The sequence below is a fragment of the Mytilus galloprovincialis genome, chromosome 9 (genome assembly GCF_965363235.1).
Source record: "Mytilus galloprovincialis chromosome 9, xbMytGall1.hap1.1, whole genome shotgun sequence".
NCBI classification, from domain to species: Eukaryota; Metazoa; Mollusca; class Bivalvia; order Mytilida; family Mytilidae; genus Mytilus; species Mytilus galloprovincialis.
This window is the reverse complement of record NC_134846.1, coordinates 54,057,098-54,075,188: the sequence shown is the minus strand read 5'-3', so window position 1 is coordinate 54,075,188 and position 18,091 is coordinate 54,057,098. Positions and strand designations below refer to the sequence as shown.

Genomic DNA, 18,091 nt, shown 5'->3' with positions numbered 1-18,091 from the left:
TACAATAAATATATATTCAAATTTTTTCGAGAGACTATGATCAGATCCGTTTTAACGTTGCTTTTCATAAATTGTTGGTTTTAAACAAATTGAAAAAACCGGGTGATATATATAGACGAAACCGGGTGATTGTGTAGTAAACAACAATGACAAAACCGGTGTACTTTAATTTGACATGGCCCATTTCTTTCGTTCCATACACAGAAATACAAGTATTGAGATGTTCATAATGACAAGTTTTGCAATCTCCGAGTCAGCATCTATCTTCCCGTACCTTTCTTTCCGTACAATGTGAACAATTTAACGAGAAATTAAACAATTTCGAGGCAAGGTTCACTCAATTTGTCATTTTGACGTGCAATTTTACTTATTTCTCCATTAATATAGAACGGTTGTAGAAAATATTGCATATCACAATAGAAAATAGTTGTATATGTATATATATTCTTCGATATCATAAAAAAAATAAGAAAATAAGGAGAAACCTATCTTTCTTCTGTCTATTGATGTTCCGTCATTGTGCCGGATGTTAGATACCATCGAGTCCGAACAAATTTTGCCAGTGTGGTTTAGACACAGTGCATAAGTGACATTAACAAAAACTTTACTTTTATTTTGTGAAAGATCACTTTTAATGAAATAAATTAAGCATTGCATTATCATTTGCAGTTTACAATCGAAAGGCTAAATTACAGAATACGTGAATTAGGCAAAACAAAACTAAAATACCAGTAGGACCCTTATATTTTGAAATTATAAAATGGGAAATATTGATATCGAAAGAACATTTTTTCCTATTATCTAGTTTTTCTTACTTCTTTTCTAAAATAAACAATCTATATTAAAAGGTACCCTAGACCTTGATGACGATGTTAAGAGATGGGTAGTTATAGGACTTGGTCTTCACAACGTCTTGACTCCAGCTTTAAGAATATTTGTCTGTCGAATTGTAACCAAGATGTATACTTCATTAGTTGCATCTGATCACATCAATACACAAACGTCTCACAACTATCTTAGAACATATCTACCAACAAAAACGAAACTGAACTACGAAGCAATCAACAACAACAAAACTCTTTATGGTGGACAAACGTGGAAATACGACCGTTGTGTTAAAAATCCTTTTGACTTATCGAAGCTTTTCCTACCAACGCATATGGCCCAGTACATAGCATTCGATTCCACATGCGATTCGTCAGCATTACTTGCGATTATTATTAATATTGATCAGTTTCCATTGGTCGTACAGGAAGATGCAAATGAGGTAATATTTTTCTAATAAAAGCAAAGGTAAAAGAACATATCAAGAAAATGTTAGCATTTTGCCTAGTAAAAAAATCAGTAGTAAAATGAAATACTGCTGCAACTGCAGCGGATGGGCATTTCTACAAATTATGTATTTTCAGTTAAACATGTACACATCTGAGGGGTAAAAAAATTCTAGAATTAAACTTGTTTTCTTAACCTGATTTTTGGGTTTATATGATTGTAAAGAAATTATTGGTGAAGTAAAAATCATATTGTGGTGCACTTATTTTTTTTTTTTTTTTTTTTTGCTATGGTCCTGATGATTTTCCCATTTTTCATCAATTTTTACCTACTTTTCGGCTATTATTATGAAAAAAAAGAAAAAAACAGATGAAGTGAATCAATATGAATAGTTTTAACTTAAAAAAATTATACACTGATGAGTCTTTGAAGACTGGCGCAAATACAAAATTTCTATTATAGTATCTCTCCCTTGACACCATTTGCAAGTATGGTCTTGAGGAAACGATGATAGTCAGTCGGAAGGGAATGATAAATGGCTGATCCGTGTTAAGATATAGCCATATCTCTTGCACGTTAAAGACACTGTTGTTGATTTCGAAAAAGAGCAGGCTAATGCCGCTACAAGGCAGCACTCGTACCCGCAAAGTGAAAAGGGATTAATATAAGTTGCAAAACTGTCCACTATAAATAAATATGTTTAAACTAAACTTTGATGAATTTGTTTATTTTATTGATATTTTATGAAAACCGGTCGATAAAAACAAAATTATCGTATCGTGTGTTGTCCCTACTCTTGTTGTCTACATAAAAACTTGACATCCATATCTTTATTATCGATAAATATGTATGACAGTAAAAACATAAGATATTCTACATTCCAAACGATAATAAACCACTCAATAGAAATTTTTATGTATTTGATACAATTTCAGGTTCGTACTTCAGTTAGGAACTGTTGGGCTCATTGTAATTTTTTGCAATGGACTCCCACAAAATTTGCGGCATCCTTCCAGCTTTTGGAAAGCTTTATCAAAAAGATGGGTGTCAATGCCACGGAAGAAAACAGAATTTTAGGTGACATACACAAATGGAAAACAGACGGTAAGAGACAATTAAAAATTGGAAGACTAGTGGTGATAATTCTAAATATTTGACATGCTTGTATATATTTTATATTTATAAAATGTAAAGCTCAGTTAACGGTTACAATATGTATGTCGATGTGTGAGTTTTCCTAAAAGCTTTTTCTATATAAGTATCATAAAATACTTTGTATGTAAAATTCATTGATTATGGATTTTTTAAATGTGATAAAGTTGTTGAAAATGTAATAGGGACGACAACTTAGACCATAACAAAGAAAAAAGAAAAAACAATATTGTTAAAAATTCTGAAACTTCATAATTATTTTAATTATTATTGTTTTGTTTTAAGTCTTTTCATTTTATTTCTTAAATTGTCAAGGTATGAATTTTATTAATATATCCATGCTTGGTGCGGAACTAGTTGGCGAAATTCAAACCGCTACACAAGCCTTGACTAAATGTACTCAAGAAGACACCATAGAAACAGATTCAAATTTTCACCAGCTGCAGAAACAACTCATCAAGATAGAGACAAAATTTGAGGAGTTTAAAACTAATACAGGAAAATGGTTAAACGAAATAGGAACTGTATGTTTTAATTTCTCTTTTCTTTAGGGATTATGTTGGGGTTCTAAATGAACATTAGACAACCCAAGCAAATTCGTTTACAAAAGCATGTAATGGTCAACACCAATAGATAAACCAATCATTTCTTTGCAAAACACGTAAAATTGTGACATTTTAGCTCAACACAACAACGAAAATTATAAAATATCTTTCCAAATCATTTTATTTTTCAAAATGCAATGAAAAAATAGAGTTGCATTGCTAAACAGTTTAAATGATTGATTCTAAACAGAATAATAAGCTAGCTACATTTGTAAATGTAATGTAGTTATTCCTGAACTGGAAAGAAAATTAAAAAAAAAAAAATTACCGGTTAGTAATAACATTAGCCACACGACGGGTTGTGTCTTGTGAACTATTTTTTGTTTGTTTGTCTTTTTCTTTTTCTTTTTTAGCCATTGCCTTGTCAGTTTATTTTTTATCTGCGAGTTTGAATTTCCCTCTTGTATTTTTCGCCACTTCTTTAACAAACCAAGTATCAAATGTTTGGAAAACTTGTCATTTTGAATACAAAAATATAACAGGTAAAGCTATATGATATGACGACCAATTATCTCCTCTCCATTTAAGTCCAACGTTGAGCATACTCAATACCGTATAGTCATCTAAAATAAAAATGCATAACATACATGTAACACAATTTTAAACAATTTAAATTTGCTTTAGGAGAAAACAATTAACGAATAACAAAAGGACAGACAAAAGCACACTGTAACCACTGATTACCATACCAATCACCTCGTGATAGGTACATAAAGAATGTGGTTGTCTTCAAAAGATTTACGCCAATGAAAATCCTATTTCACTAGCTTAACCGCTAAAACTGGATATTTACATTTGTTTTAGCTTGTCGATGCAAACAATGTGAGAAAATGAATGAAATATAAATCAGTGCACAATAAGTAAATGAATGTTTGTAGATACCAGTTCTTCTGGTATAAAAAGTGAAACATAGCTTGTTAAGTTTAAAAAAGAGGTTTTAATGAAGACATTTGCAATCAATAGACTTGTGTTACTATCTCATATATTTGGCAACATAACAGTATAAAAATAACAATGTTTAGGTCCATAAATAGTATGTTATTTAATCAGAGCACAATAAGTAAATGCAAGTTTATAGATACTAGTTTCTCTTGTATAAAAAGTCAAACATACCTTTAAGATATTTTTATCTACTAGTTGTATTATCTCATACATTTGGCCAAACTTGATAAGGGCAAGTGGTTGAATATTTTTTAGTCTGATCATTGACAACTTGTGTTAACTCAGTAAAAACTTTAAAAAGCTGGGTTTAGTTGTTATCTTCACCTAAATTATTACATATTTTTGCAATTCATTTGGTGTCATTAGAATAACATCTGGCATAAACATAAAATTCATTAATTATTATTTATTCACCCAAAAATCCTTTCTTTTAAAGTTTTGGTTAATGTAAAGTAAAAACGCTTACCACAATCAGCTATATCTAGCACTTCTAACAGCTTAGGAAAACGTACAAATTTAACACAAACAAAAATGAGAACGTAACAAAACAGTTTATTTTTCAGACAGTTTGCATCTGCTAAATCTCATCATGATGATAAACAAATGGTGTTAGAAAATCATTGAAAGTGAAAGAAAATATCTTTTCTGGTGATAAATTGTGATTCCTGTAAATTTGAGAGCTAAAATTTAAGACTTTCTGTCGGAAATTGTTGACATTAATAACAAATCAGCCTGCAAGTTGCTTGTGCTCTGTGTTTGTACCTGTTGTCCTTGGTGAACATAAATATCGATATTAATTCGAATCAAAGTGGTCCATAACGTTTTTTTGTCTATTTGTTCTAAAAACATGTTATTATTTTAATCTAGAACTTATCAAAGAAGACAACTCTCAATTTAAGTCACAATCTGTAAGAGTAAATCATTATAGGTCAAAGTACGGCCTTTAACAACCCTTTGGCTCACATCAAACCCTAAGCTATAAAGAGCCCAAAAATGACTAATGTAAAACAGTTCAAACAAGAAAACCAACGGTCTACACTTGACAAAAAAACGAGAAACACTAATGAACAACATCAACTATCGACAATCGCTGATAATCAGATTCCTGTCAGTGGCAAAAAACCCAGCGGGTTTAAGCTTTCTGATTGGCCAACTTTCACCCAGCCTGAAACAATAGTGCAACATCACAACATTGATGTACAAAGTATATAATATAGATTGAAATGGCTTAACTCATTTAAAGACATTAAAAAAATAAAGTGAACATAAACTAAACAAAAAAAAATATCTATGACACAATGTAAATACAAATTCAAGAAAACAAGTGAGTTCGATGTCAAACAATATCAGAAAGACAACCATAGCTTTAGACAAAATACAACCAGAGAAAATAAGGTTCATAGGTTAATGATGATAATTTTGAGGTAAGGTATAAAATGTAGTACGGAAATATATATTACAAAATGAATAATTCTATTGTTCATAGTACGAAACCAGAAGTCAAAATTTATCGCAATGCCAAACACTTATCACAGCTAAAAATATAAAAAATAGTAAGATGAGGTATATAAAAATAGTAAGCAGTTCATAACAAAAATCCAAATTGAATAAACAGTTCAAATTAACACGAAATAAGATTTGAGCGTACTCAACAAACAATTATTTAGTTAAAAAAGATCATGCATCAGAGACTAAAATCAACTTAAACACATCCCAGGATTTTGGTGTTAAAAAGTCATGGACAGTCAAAGAAGACATGACTTGTGAAATGCTAAAAATAAAAGTATCGACAGCAGTCAGATAGAAGGAGTTAAACTTTTAATAAATAGGTATAATACTAGAAATCATGTCATTCATAGCGTGGTTGAAGGTATATTAACTGTTGTAGAATGAATTTTGTTAATCGAAATTTATGACTGGAGAATTTAAGGAAAGGTATCCAAAAGTAATTGGGGACAGGATGATTATTCTAGCCCTCTCCCTTTTTTCAAAATCCGTTATTCTTTTTTATTTTTTTCATCAATTTCAATTATTTTCTTTTGCGTTTTTCTGTATACTGTGAACAGACATATAATACTATAATCTCTATATAATATGTGATCGTCGTTAATAATAAACTTGGAATTGATAGTAAATAATGAACACTTTATCTACAGTATATGTATGTTCATTGTATTTTTTCCAGAGATTATCAGATTGTAGTATTAATACAGGTTCGTATTTATATCGTTTGTCTCCTCAATTGAAATAGAACGCTGAATAAAACTTATGAATAAAGCGATACTGATTTGTATTATGAAACGATTTAATTTGTTAAAAAGCTAAGTAGCTTGCATTCATTAAGTAAAAAAATATCAATAAATTTATAAATCAGAATGAACATAACTAGGGTATTTACATTTCTGACGGTCGTACGATGACCAGAAACAGTTAACAATTTAGCAGAAAAGTGTCTCATTGGTATTCATATCAAATCAAAGCAGATTATACACTTAATGTATTAATAACTTTGTCTACCTTACATCTGTGTTATAATAGTAATTTTGATTTGTAGACAACTGTTGCGAGACATTCCAAATAAAATTCAACATTCATGACAACACGTGTTTCTCATTACAGCAATGGATGGGAAAACAAATGAAAAGCTGTTATACAATTCGTAATTCCAATGTCGTCTTATAAAATTGTTATTATAATAATTAAATGATTCTTTTTTCCCCATTTTTGTTTATCGTGTTTGTTTTTCCATTTTGTATAAATAACGGAAGACTGCCAAGTGAACAGATGAAAGTTTGTAGGAATCACTTTCGAGATTAAGACATGTATGAACGTCAATAATAATATATACAAATTTTTCAAGTGAATTCAAATATTAAAAGTCATGAAAATGAGTAGATAACAAAGTCTTATTTATGTAATTATTTACATTCCAGATATAACCGAAGTAAAGAACAAAACTTACATTCCAAACCGTATGTGCTATGGTAGGTTTACGTAATAAAAATCGTTACTTATTATACAAAGTTGATTATCTTTTTCGAATAAGACACGGGTTCGACCTAGTAATATATAGAATAAAATTAATCTTAAATTACATAATTAGTTAAAACACATCAAACTGTTGGTTATTTTATTCTTTATTGCGTGTATTTACTACATAGAATATAATTTATCGCATGTGGAACATGAACTGCTCACCCTTACGGAGCACCTGAGATAACTCCCAGTCTTTGATGGAGTTAGTTTTCGGCAGCCGTTATTTTTCTTTATTATATTTTGTGTACTGTTGTTTGCCTGGTTTTTTTTTTTTTTTTCTTTTTTAGTCACGGCTGTTTATTTTCTACTTATAGTTTGAATGTCCCCTTCAACTTTTTGATATACTAAGGCGTTTCTAACTCAGGAAAGGATAACCTTAGTTGATTTAGCAAGACTTTTAGGAAATGATTCTCAATGCTCTTCAGCTTTATAGCTTATTTGGCTGTTTTATTTTTTTTAGCTGTTTCGATACGAGCGTCACTGATGAGTCTTTTGTAGACGAAATGCGCATCTGAAAATTTTAATAATGAGTTTACTTGGTATGAATCTTTTGTAAATATATAAATATATATTCAGTTGCGTCAAATTTCTATATGAAACATTCATATCATTGTGGCATCCTTAAAGATGAACGAGGAATAGTTTGATTTGTCTCCATCTGGTCAAAGTGACACATATATCATACTAGCATTCAAGTAAAAGTTACTAACCTCTTTGGCAGAACATCGATATATCGGCCTTTGAACATAGAACTTTATAAGCAGTTGTACAAATACCTCGTTTCCTTTGATACAGAATTATTATATATTAAAGTTATATCAATAAGAATTATCAAAGACACTAACAAAAATTTTTTTTACTCCAGATGCACACCAGCTTGAAGTGAATACGTGGCAAGAACATGATAGAAAGTTCGTTGAAACTGCTATCATTAACGATTTAATCAAATATTTAGAAAAGGAACATTTTGCTATTGTGATCGGAGCATCGGGCATGGGAAAATCAGCAATAATACACCATATTGCTTTACAAATTTGCCTAATAGAAGGATGGACTGTAATACCATGTCATAGTCCATACGAAATAATTAGTCATTACAAAGAATTTGAGTTTCTTATTTTCGTCATTGATGACATCTGTGGGAAATACGCAGTGAGCGACGTTGATATTGAGAATTGGATTAATAATAAAAATAAATTAAAGATGATGCTAGGAAAAAACAACATTAAAATAATAGCATCATGTCGCTTAGATATATATAATGAAGAAAAGGTACAACGATCTTTAGGGACATTTCTATCTTGTAGCTTTGATCTTTCAACTAAATATAAACTTTCTCTGAAAGAAAAATTAGCCATAGCTGGGAAATATTTGAAGACTGAATACTGTGAGAAATTAGAAGAAATTCTGGGAAGTGACACCTTTTCCCCTTTACTGTGTTTTTTATTCTCAAAGTACGAACAATTTACCGTTCATGAGTTCTTGAATGAGCCATTTAATATTTTTAGTTCAGAATGGGATGAGTTAAAAGTCGTTGATCCTCATAAGTACTGTCTACTGTTTATGTTTGTAATTTATAATGGTACTATAAATGAATCATTATTCAATGAAACAAATGAAAATGAAAGAACGAAACTTCAGAATGTTTTTGAAAATTTTAACATTGATCGCAGCACGCCGTTGTATCTAATCAGGAAAAAACTAGACTTTTGTGTAGGCACTTACTTCATCAAAATAGGTAAAATGTATAAAGTTATACATGATAAAATGTTCGACTTTCTATGTTGCTATTTCGGTAAAAAGATGACTTCAACTGTCATAAAGTACGCAAATATTGAAGTCTTATGTGAGCGAACTCAATTACAATCTTTTAACACCTTATATCCATGTCGCATCAGGAATACCGTTGTAGTTGAAAGTCAATATGAAATGGAATATGTTCAAAGATTTAAAAAAGATATGCATCATGGACTTCATAAGGCTTTAAATATCGAACAAATGAAGTACAAAGTTTGCAGGGAACAATTTTTAAATATTTTAAAAACTTTAAGTGAGGAATCATCATTAAAGCTAATGATAAATAAAAAAGATGAAAACAGTAACAATGCTTTCATCATAGCATGCTCAAACGGTTATGATGAAATAGTTAAGTTTTTTATTTCCGATGGAGCCGAAATTAATATTAAAGATACACGTTTGTCTCCAATGACAGCTGCATGTGGCTCTGGACATTATTCTACCGTTGTTTTGTTGATTGAAAATGGCGCCCACTTAAATCAACCAGATAAATGCGGGGAAACACCCTTATATGTAGCTTGTTGTAGAGGTCTTGAAAATGTAATCGAATTATTAATTAAAAAAGGAGCGAATATAAACAAAACTTTAAAATCAGGAGCATCCCCTTTGTTTGCGTCATGTAACGGTGGAGACGAAAGTATAGTCACAATGCTAGTGTCGCATGGCGCAAATGTGAATAAAAGCACTAAGTCTGGTAATACTCCTTTGTTTGCTGCGTGTTGTGGTGGATTTGAATCTATAGTTAGAACCCTTGTCAATAAGAGAGCATCGGTGAATAAAACATTTGAGAATGAAGGGTCGCCATTATTTGCGTCATGTCTGAGAGGATATACGAGTATTGCGCGGCTACTCATCGAACATGGTGCAAAGATTAATTATGTTAATGCAGGAAAAGGAAACAACATAACGCCGTTGTACGTATCTTGTCAGAGAGGATACAAGAATATTGTGAAGTTGCTGTTAGAAAACGGGGCCAAAGTTAATGATTCTGAAAATGACTATACACCTTTGCACGCTGCTTGTAATATAGGAGATTATGAAATAGCAAAGTTGCTGATAGAAAATAAATCGGAGATAAACTATCCAAAAGGTGACGGTCAGACACCTCTTCATGCTGCAGTTAAAAGTACACGTTATAGTGAGAAATTGGTGGATTTATTAATATGTGAAGGCGCAAATATAAATGCAACTTACGGTTGTGGATTTACACCTTTGTACGAGGCATCCATCGCAAAACAATTACAAGTTGTGTTAATTTTAGTAGAAAACGGAGCAGTTTTAAACGTTGCTTCACATTCGGGCGAAACTGCATTGTTTGGTGCTTGTCGTAAGGGACATTTTGAAATATCAAAATTTCTAGTAGAAAGGGGGGCTGATATTAATAAAAGTAACTGGAATGGGGATACTCCTTTGCATATTGCATGCGCCGGGCAGTATGAACAGATAGTCTACATGTTAGTAAAAAATGAAGTTGAAATCAATCCTCTCAATAAGAATAAAGAATCGCCATTTTACATGGCATGCAAAGAAGGATACTATTCAATTGTTAAAACACTACTGACCAATGAAACTAATGCTAATGAAGTAACACGTTATGGATGGAGTGCTTTATATGCGGCCGCCTCATCCGGTCATAAAGAAATAGTGAAACTGTTGTTAGAGAACGGAGCGAATGTTAATCAGTGCAATACTTCCGGTTGTACCCCTTTGATAGCTGCATGTAGTCAAGGACATATAGACACCGTTATCCTGTTACTTAACGAGGGAGCTGATATAAATATAGCTAACGCGAGTAGAGAGACTGCTATGCACCTTGCCTGCTGTGGTGGATATAATTCTATTTTTACACTTATATTACATAAAGGAGCAAGTATAAACACAGCTGATGCGAAAGGAAATTATCCTCTGCATAACGCATGCAAAAATGGACACACCGAAATAGTTATGCTTATTCTAGAAGAAAATGTTAATTTTAACTGCATTAATAGTATGAGAAACACACCACTGCATTTAGCATGTTTTGGTGGACACTCGGATATTGTTGAAAAACTAATAGAAAAACATGCAGATGTTAATAAGGTTAATGTCAATGCTGAAACGGCTCTATTAGTAGCATCTGAAGGTGGTTACCATACAATTGTTCAAAAACTCATCAATGCTGGATCTTTTGTTAACATGCTAAATTTCGAAGGGTGGACACCTCTTTGTGCAGCATGTAAAAAAGGGCATTACGAAACAGTAAAACTATTATTAGAGAATGGTTGCGATATTAATCAAGCTAACTGTGATGAACAAACACCTTTACATATAGCAACATTAAACGATCATAGGAAAATATCTGAATTACTTTGTGACAAGGGAGCGGACATTTGTGAATGGCCTGAAAAATAAATGTCATCTTATATCGAGTGTGATAACTTGAGTACACTTTCAAGATAAGAGCAAATAAATGTCAAGTAAGAAGACAGAGCAGTAATGAAAACAATAGAACCGGTGGAATATATATAAGTTCTAGAAGATCAGCAGAGATATTGTGACGGCTAAATATGGAACACAAAAGCGCTCAAAATGTTGTAAACACCAGTTAACTGAACACTTTTTGATTGAACTAGACAAATTATCGAATTACGCGGTTATTTTTGTTTTTTGCAGCCTTCCGGCAACCAAACTAGTGTACTGATACAGCAACAGTTAGGGAAACGAATTGAAACAGTAATGACCGTTATCAACAAGACGAGCGCGAAAGAAATATTAAAGTATGGATTCCAATTAACGGTTATAGCGATCATCAATATGAAATAAGCAGAACAAGATAAACAAAGATACTGTGCTTTACCCCTGAACATATCATCTGCCACCAATAATTCAACTTGGAAATGTAATGCAAATGAGGTTTTGTACAGCCATTTATATTAGTACGTGTACATTGTATACGTAGAGGACTCTATATTCAAGATACGTTTACGTTGTGAACATAAAAGTGCGTTCTCTTAAATAGAGGGATCATTCCAATATCAAAATACTAACAGTTTATGCCGATGATGACTTTGGTGAAAATTTGTGAGAGTTTTATATGAGTGGGAACTGCTAAGTCTTAATTGGTGAAATTACTAAGTGAAAGACTTACATTCCATTTTACTCATGGAGTATCATTGATGACATATCATTGAGGAATTTATAAATGACTCAGAAAATTTACATATTGTAGTGCAAATAAATCTACCAACTTCTGACTTTTCAGATAACTCAAATAAATTAAATAATCGTTAAACCGTATGACCCTTTTTCATGAAATATGAAATGTGCAGTTACTATAAACACTTGCGTGTATTGTAATTAGTGATATTAAACGTATTTGATTTGGTGTACATATTATCTTTTATAAGAAAAGCGATTAAAGAAAAAACTGAAAAAAGTTAAAAAGAACTAATAATTTAAAATTCATTCAAATATCTATCCGTTTAAAGAATATTGTTTGTGGTATTGTAATTTCGTAGTGTACATGTAATACAGTACGATCGCATTATTATACATTGAATTATTAAAGTCTGTCAACTGTTTTATCACATTCCCAGGGAACCAACTGTATAAATGTTCACATGAGGCTGGCTACATACAGGAAGTTCTTAGGACGAATAAAGAAAAATTAGCAGTATCCTTTAGGTTCACTGTTCGCTATATAGATGATTCAAATTTGTTGACTATGTTGAATGCATCTATCCTATTTAATTCAAGTTAATGAATACAGCAGATACATTTAAATTTGCTCAGTATTTGACCTACATCTAGCAATTGATAATGAGAGTCGGTTGAAAACAAAATTATCAGAGATGATTTCAGCTATCTGATTGTGAACTTTCCATTTCAATGTAGCAACATTACTGCAGCGGATGCATACGAAGTGTGTATCTTCCAGTTGATACGATATTTCAGGGCTTGTATTTCCTATCGTGTTTTCTCTGGTAAAGAGATTCTGGCCAAAAGGAAGCTATTAAACCAAGAATTAAATTCACCACTTCGCTTGATTTTACGAACGTTGTCACTAATTGGTTTGACAATTAAGATCTATTTCCCAAATGACATCAGTTATTTTCCGATTGTTGTAACAACAACTCCATCCCCTTTTTCTCAAATGTGACCTTCCAGAAAAAGACATACTCGGGTGGGTATTATTATTAGAAAATGAAGGTTGCCACAACATGGACCAGGAACTGCTTACCCGTCCGAAACACCTGAGATCAACCCTGTTTTTTGGTTTTCTATGTTATATTTTGTCTACTGTTTGTCTTTTCTTCGTTTTTCGAGGGTTATTATTTTTCAATGACCTTTTGTTATCTTTCGCCTCTTATTTTTGAACTTTGAGTTAGCCAAATTATGCTTTTCCTTTTACATCCCCCTTATACAAATGGCTCCTAACATTTTTACCTTTTTCTACATCAATGACCTTCGAATGTTTGAGTCAGAGCGTTTTTGACAAAAGCAAATCTATAGATGCGCTTTGGGCACACGAAATTTTTATGGCGTTTACATTTTGTTCAGTTAGTAAGAAATAAACACACATAGGATGTGTACGGTGTTCTTAAGTTGGGCTTGTGAACCATTTTTGAAAACTGCCCTGGTATAAAATATATTTAGATATACATGTATTGGACTCACCTATATTGATTTTCGTTTCAAATCGTCTTTTGTCTTTCTGTTTTTCACATTAAAACATATGGCAGTGGTCGTTTTGCTAATGTAAGTTTGTACCTGGTAATAATTTGGTAGGATAAATTCGTGTAAAGGGGACGGGATGGTAGTTACGACATTAGGAACATTTCCGCTATCGCCTGTTAGGCGGGTTTTCCATAACGGTCAATCAACTCGTGATGGCGTCCGTAGAATTACGAAGGGGTGATTCCAACTCTACAATTTGGAACTGTTGCTTTAATAGCTTCAATGTCAACTTTGTCGAAGGGGGTTAGAACATTTGTTTTCTTCGTTATATGTTATCCTTTAACGGGGAGGTTTATTTTACAAAGCTCTGAAGTCTGAGTTGATGACACTAACAGCAGTGATAACGACTCAGTGTGTTAATGAATGAAAATCATCCCATAAAACTCGTGCGTCTAAAGTGTGTTACTGGACTAATCTTCGTCATGAACGTTCTCAAGCTCAAACATTTGAAAGACAGAGATGCACAATTTTTTTTGATTAAAATTGAAACACAAACACCTGTTAACTCTATTTACAGAGTTGCTACATGCTTTTATTAAATTAAATATGTTACTAGAAACCATTGTATGCAGCCATAGCATCATACAATATCGTTTTGATGTTTTAATCAAATTATATACATCGATCAAGAAGTAAATAATATATTGACACTAAACCTACATATACTTTAACTTGGCCACACTTACTTAAGGAAAAATTAAGGACAATCATGATGTATGTGGGTTGGGTTTGTTTTGTTCGTTAGAAGGAGAAAGGAATCTTCATTTACTCACTGTATGGATACCAAAATTACAATTTATCATTCGCTGCTACTTTGTTCTCCTGTAGTCGTTAATGATATTCCTTCCAGTGTTTGTCGAGAAATGTTTGTGCCACTTTAATTTTGAAACAAGAAGTGTTTATTTTTCCGAAGCACATGATATAACCCATATTTTGTTGTGTTTTGAATTCATGTATATCTGCGTCCATTTAATTTAGTGTTGAAATATCATTATATAAACATGACCGAAGGAAGTGTATTGTACTTTCGGTTTGTTCTTTAGTAGGTTTTTTTTCACCTCTCAAAACGAAAAATGAAATACGGATGGACGTGATTATATACACGAAACCAATTTCTCCATTACGTTCTGAGTATATATCATTTCTCGGTGAACAATGTTTTATTTCATATTGAATAAGTCTCAATGTAATTCATTTTTTTAAATGCACAGTCATAACTGGATAAGCATAATTGGTGTATACAAAATAAATTGTAAGAAAGATAAGATGATATATAAAACTAAGAATTTTAAATAATATTCTTTTTTGTCCTTAATAAGAAAATAATATTGTTAAATTCAAATATTAAATTGATAAAAATAAAACAATACAACTAAAATATGAAGATGGTAGAAACGTCAATATTCTATTAAATAAAAACATAAAAAAGGAGGATGCCAATTATGAATATAACATAAACAGAGCTGTTACAGGGTCGATACGACAGATGGAACACAGAAAAGACTTAAAATCTTTACAAAAAACTCGTCAGATGTATTCACTTTTGACAGCACGGGCATTTGATATGTTTAAACTTCCATCAGCGAATAATACATGGAATATTATGTTCCATATGTAACAAAGAAGATAAGGTAAGTATTCAGGGGGGAAATATGATAAATGTCATATAAATGTTTTCAAAATAAACTCAACAAAAAAAATGCCGAATATCAAGAAAAACAGTCCTTTATCAAATGGAAAAATTAAAAGGTAAAACACATCAAACAGATGGAAACGTTTACCCACTAGTGTCATATTCCTGATACAGGCATTTCTTTTTGTAGAAAATGGTGGATTAAACCAAGATTTATAGCAGCAACATTTCTCACTTTTATGACAGTCACATAGAATTTCAGTATGTTGACAATGTGCACGATTGAGCAAAAAAAAGACATAACAGGTAAAAATGTCAAAATTAGGATACAGCACTCAAAAGTGTCTCATAATCTTAATCACTATAAAAACAGAAAACTATGTCGACGAAAACTAATAAAATAGCATAAAGAAACCATGTAGACAAAGTGTAGAAGCAAAAATGAAAGACAAGAATATAAATACATGTAGTGACAATATTACAAAAACATAATTGCGGAATGTATTGTGCTCTTTAAGTCATCAGGGGTATTGTAGACCGTTCACACCACCTGGAAACAATCTATAAAAAGACCTAAAGAAGAGAGAATGTCTTACATTATCAGAATAGAGAATAATGGGCCAAATCTTCAAAAAATTGGACTGAAATATTATAAAACAGAGAAACAAAAAAATAGAAAATATAAAGAATAGAGAATAATGGTGTGTTAAATTAAAACAAAATAGAAAAAGAAAAGCCTAAATAAAAATAAATGAGTATTCTATTTTTAGATTGTCTTGTACTTTTGACAGTTTTTGTTAGATTCCTTTGCCTTAAATCTGAGGTGATTTCATCTCAAAGACGCAATTTACTTTAACTTAGATGAGGAAAGACAATTTGAGCTCTGCGTCTTAACTTTTGTTTTTTTCTTTTCTTTTGATGTTTAATGTATCGATTCATTTATTCCTTCTTTTTTAAAACTGTCAATTGCACAACTATATTATAAATAATCGAAATTCTTCTCATCACAAGTCCTTTTTTGTGCCTCAGATGTTTTAAATGTTTGGGTTTATTCCCCACTCTACCATATCATATCTTGTAAAATATTCGTATTTGCGATGATATTACCGTCCAATACTGGACTCACAAGAGACCAAAATGACACAGACATTAACAACTATAGGTCACCGTACGGCCTTCAACAAAGAGCAAAACCCATACCGCATAGTCTGCTATAAAAGGCCCCGATATGACAATGTAAAACAATTCAAACAAGCAAACTATTGATTTATTTGAAATATGCGATTTTAATTTTCAATGTTCGATATTAAAGGTGGAAAGATTGATCAATCACAAAAGAGGCTTACTACCAGAGTGTATAGGTGTCATGTGTCTGAATTTTGTTCTCATTTTTGGAAGCTGTCTTAGTGGAAATATCAGTATATGTGTCAGATATTTTGTCTTCTGTGTTGAATTTATTCACAACGATTTAAGTTTAGCGGTAAGTAAGGAGACTTGTTTTTTGTTTGGCCTTTTCATTATAGAAGATAAGATTTTGACTTATTTAAATATATGTTTGGTGTGTTTGTCGTGGTGAGCTTCAGTTTATTGACGTTTACTCCACATGGCCTTTAATTCAATGAGAGCGGCTGGTTGTTGTTGAAATGCATTTTCTATTAGTGCTATATTTGCGTATGATTTTGTTTAACTGATTTTCATTGGTGCTTACTCAACAAATGATTTTATAATTGTTTATGTCGTACATTATATGAATGCAAAAAGTGTTCGTTGACTTCAGTTTTTTTCAGTATATTAAAATAGAAATTATTTAGAATTCCTTGGGAAATACCCATTTTTTGTACTTTTTGGTGTCTACGTGAGAGCAAATATTTTCCTTTTGTTATTAAATGAAACCTTTGTAGTCCATTGTATTTAAACAATGTGAAACATTTTTCATTCCTATTTCATTTATACAATGTAAAAGATTTGTTTATACACTGAGAAAGATGTATTTATTCAAAATGAAATATATTAAATACCTCCAGTCTCTACACTATTACGATCGATTATTATGAAACCAATTAGAAAACTAAATAAGTAATTCATATCTAGGCTATCTGTATAAAAGAACATTTAGAAATTCATTTTTGTTAACATTTACGAAATTATGCAGGATTTACTTCAAAAGCCTTAATCAATTGAAACTAGTTTGTTATAAAGTTTAAATTCCTGCTGCAAATACGATATAAAAAGACCCGACTCCACATTTAACATCCGGCGTGTTTATGATGCAAATACAAATACGGTGATTAGTTAAATTTGATACGTCACATTAGGAGAGCAGGCGATTATTGGAACATATCTGTCGTCATCTGTGAAGCAAATATATCATAACGGGCATCCAACTCGTGGTTTGCAAAATTTACGAAGGGTCGATTTTTACTTCACCACTTGGAACTCTTAGTTTTTACAGCTTCTTTGTGAGCAAAAACCCTCTGCCAAGAAAAATATGCTAGGAATACTAGCCCTTGAATATCGTATCAACTGGGAAATATGTACTTCGAATTAATGATACTACTGATGCATAGTTTTACACCTTGAATTAAATTTCTACTTTATCAGTGAGGCTTGGTTGAGAACTAAAAATATCACCGTCATGTTTCGTTAATTTTTAGCAGTTAACACAATATATTGTATAGTTTGCGTTTTTGTATTAAGTTTTCATCATTAGATAATTGTTTCAAGTGCTTTGAACGAAATTTCATTATTGCATGATAAATCGGGATTATTGATTGAGCAGATTCACAGTTGTGAATACTGTTGGGGTTCTTGAATAGTTATTGCTCAGTCTTTCGTTTTCTTTGTTGTGTTTAGTAGACTGCTGGTTTTTTTGTCCTTGTTTGTTTGTTTTATGCCATGGTATTATAATTGTCATTTCGTTTTTCACTTTGAGGTTTGA

General features: G+C 31.6%; 1 protein-coding gene across 3 annotated transcripts in view; it reads left to right on the top strand.

Annotated features, from left to right (window-relative positions):
* The window catches only part of LOC143045304 (uncharacterized), a 63,050-nt gene extending 52,583 nt beyond the window's left edge, over positions 1-10,467 (top strand). For 2 of the 3 annotated variants that reach the window (XR_012968930.1, XR_012968929.1), the window contains exons 3-8: positions 849-1,267; positions 2,208-2,376; positions 2,740-2,948; positions 6,157-6,184; positions 6,905-6,955; positions 7,873-10,467. Coding sequence is in view for 1 of the 3 variants with exons in the window: in XM_076217737.1 (XP_076073852.1) it covers positions 849-1,267; positions 2,208-2,376; positions 2,740-2,975 (824 nt within the window). In the remaining 2 variants the exon portion in view is untranslated. Of the gene's footprint in view, positions 1-848; positions 1,268-2,207; positions 2,377-2,739; positions 3,233-6,156; positions 6,185-6,904; positions 6,956-7,872 lie in introns of those variants that run through there. The other variant, XM_076217737.1, reaches the window with a different exon arrangement.
* Positions 10,468-18,091: the final 7,624 nt, after the last annotated feature.